At 44.6% G+C, this 2,596-nt stretch overlaps 1 gene segment (V, D, J or C); it reads left to right on the top strand.

Moving 5' to 3' along the window:
* Positions 1-1,728: 1,728 nt before the first annotated feature.
* Positions 1,729-2,171, top strand: LOC112616931 (the record flags this gene model as incomplete). The annotated part of the segment is given in 2 exon segments: positions 1,729-1,774; positions 1,860-2,171. Coding segments are annotated over 2 exon segments (358 nt in total), but the record flags the coding sequence as incomplete, so codon positions are not given.
* Positions 2,172-2,596: the final 425 nt, after the last annotated feature.

Genomic DNA, 2,596 nt, shown 5'->3' with positions numbered 1-2,596 from the left:
CTAGTGTCAGTGTAGGAGGCACTTTCTACAGGCGAGGCACTAGGAAGAAGGGAAAACGGATGTTATTGGAATATTGGATATGAAGCATGCTCTCATCTGAATGCATCTGCACCTGCTGGAAATCTCAGAAGCAACATTCAGCTGCAGGGAACAAGGCACACCCAAATCTCCTGTAAGGTTTTGGATTCATTTTCCACTGATTCAGTACATCTGGAGCTTAGAGAAAGGGCTCCCTCCTGTGTCATAGAATCTTTGCTTTGGGTCTCCCTGTAGAGTTCATTAGGTTTAGTAAGGCTAATCAAGAGATGTTTCAAGAGATGGTGTCGGCAGCGTATCCTGTCACTGAAGGAGTATTCTAAGTCAGGACAAAGCCATTTCATGTTAGGCTAGGGAAGCTGAGGGAAAGTGCTTTGTGAGCCCCATGGGAACTTCCTCGCAAAGCAAGGACTGGGCTGGAGGGGACACTCAGGAGCCACCCAGCCCAGGTTCCAGCCCCGGAGCAAGTACACAGGAGGCTGGGGACAAGGTTTCCTCTCAGCGCCTGTGTCTTCCTTTGTCAACAACAACAACAACAACAACAAAACAACTAAGTGTTCAAGAAGTAGTGGATATGTCTTTAAATGTCCTGTTACATCAGAAACATTCATATACCATAAGGCAACAAGAACTATTTTTCAAAGTGGGTTTCTAGGACTGTAAATATCTTAATACTGAGGATATAACAGATAGGAATGGTTTTACTAATTGAAAAGTTACAGAATTGTGAGAGTTTCTATATTTCTATGAATAAACAATTCAGACTTTAGTGTTAAGTAATGTTGCCTACATTGTGTGAGTGACAGGGCAGTGACGGATCTGAGAGTGTGGCAGTTGCATAGACCTAGTGAGTCAGAAATCAACATGGAAAGATGAGGATCTGTGGATATGAAATGAAAGGATGTAAACAGTTCATGAAATTCTATTAAATGGAGTAGGAAATAAAACCCAAACTTATCCAAAACACAAATTCCTTTACGATTATTTCGGGAGCAGTGAGTTCATCAGGAACCCCAAACTTCTCTTACATCTTCTGATTCCTACTGTCCATGAGATGAGAAAATTAGTTCTAACTGTGCATCACATGGCAAATCTGTAAACCAAGAGTGTTTCTATTGAAGATCATGGAGGATCAGGAAGCCAGGCAGGTGCTGGAGACACTGTCTCAGGAGCACGCAGATGATCTCAGGGGGACCTGCTGGACACTCATGCGGGATATCAGCTGTCACTTTCTCAGAGTCACCAGTGAGCTGTGCTGGTGCCTGATGGGACTAGGATGAGGTCATGGCACCTTCTCAGTGTCATGGAAAGTGATGGTTCCAGAAATCATCCAGGTGGTCTCTACACTAATCAAATACGGGTTCACAGTGAGGAGCATGTCCTCTGGGTGCTTGGTCTTCAGTGAAAGGACGTCTGGACATCGAAAGTTTGTAAATGGAGCAGAGTCTGCATTTCCTCAAGCAGGATTAGGGCTTGTACCATCAGCATCCCACTCTTGTAAGGGTTATGTGTCATTTACCTTCCCTTCCTTATCCTGAATCAGGGTCTTGAGCCATGAAATGCTCTGTCTCATGAATATGCAAATAACCTGAGATCCATTGAGGTAAATATGGATATGTCTCAGCCCTGAGAGCATCACCCAGAAACCACATCCCTCAGCTAGAGAAGCCCCAGGCAGCGCAGCTCCTCACCATGGACTGGACTTGGAGGATCCTCTTCCTGGTGGCAGCAGCGACAGGTAAGAGGCTGCCAAGTCCCAGTGATGAGGACGGGATTGAGTGCAGTCAGGGGGGCTCTCATCCACTCCTGTGTTGTCCCCACAGGTGCCCATTCCCAGGTCCAGCTGGTGCGGTCTGGGGCTGAGGTGGAGAAGCCTGGGGCCTCAGTGAAGGTCTCCTGCAAGGCTTCTGGATACACCTTCACTAGCTACTTTATGCAGTGGGTGCGACAGGCCCCTGGACAAGGACTTGAGTGATGGGATGGGTCTACCTTGGAAATGGTAACACAAACTATGCGCAGAAGTTCCAGGGCAGAGTCACCATCACCAGGGACGTGTCCATGAGCACAGCCTACATGGAGCTGAGCAGCCTGAGATCTGAGGACATGGCCGTGTTTTACTGTGCAAGACACCCAATGTGAGAACCCATATCCTGAGAGTGTCAGAAACCCCAGGAAGGAGGCAGCTGTGCTGGCATGGAGATGACAAAGATTATTAGATTGAAGACTTTCTTAGAAAATGGCATTAAGTCATTAAAGAAAAGGAAAAATATAAATGTGTAGTTGAAAAATTTTAATTATTTGAGAGATTGTTCATACAGCATTTATTCTGTAAGAGAATTTCAGGGATTCGAGAATGAATCAAATTAACAAATCTGATAAAGAACCTCCTCTGAACAAATCTTTGTAAACATGAATTTCTGAATCCGTGTTGTAAATATTCTAGGACAAAAACACAAGTTCGCATTTTAAGTTTACTTTTATCTCTATTTAAAAAATGCCAAAAAATCTCATTTTGTGCATGTAGCATTTTGAATTCCAACCATCAATGCATGATAGTCCT

The sequence above is a fragment of the Theropithecus gelada genome, unplaced genomic scaffold (genome assembly GCF_003255815.1).
Source record: "Theropithecus gelada isolate Dixy unplaced genomic scaffold, Tgel_1.0 HiC_scaffold_1428, whole genome shotgun sequence".
Lineage (NCBI taxonomy): Eukaryota > Metazoa > Chordata > Mammalia > Primates > Cercopithecidae > Theropithecus > Theropithecus gelada.
Note: the sequence above shows the minus strand (reverse complement) of the source record. Positions and strands in the feature narration are given on the sequence as shown.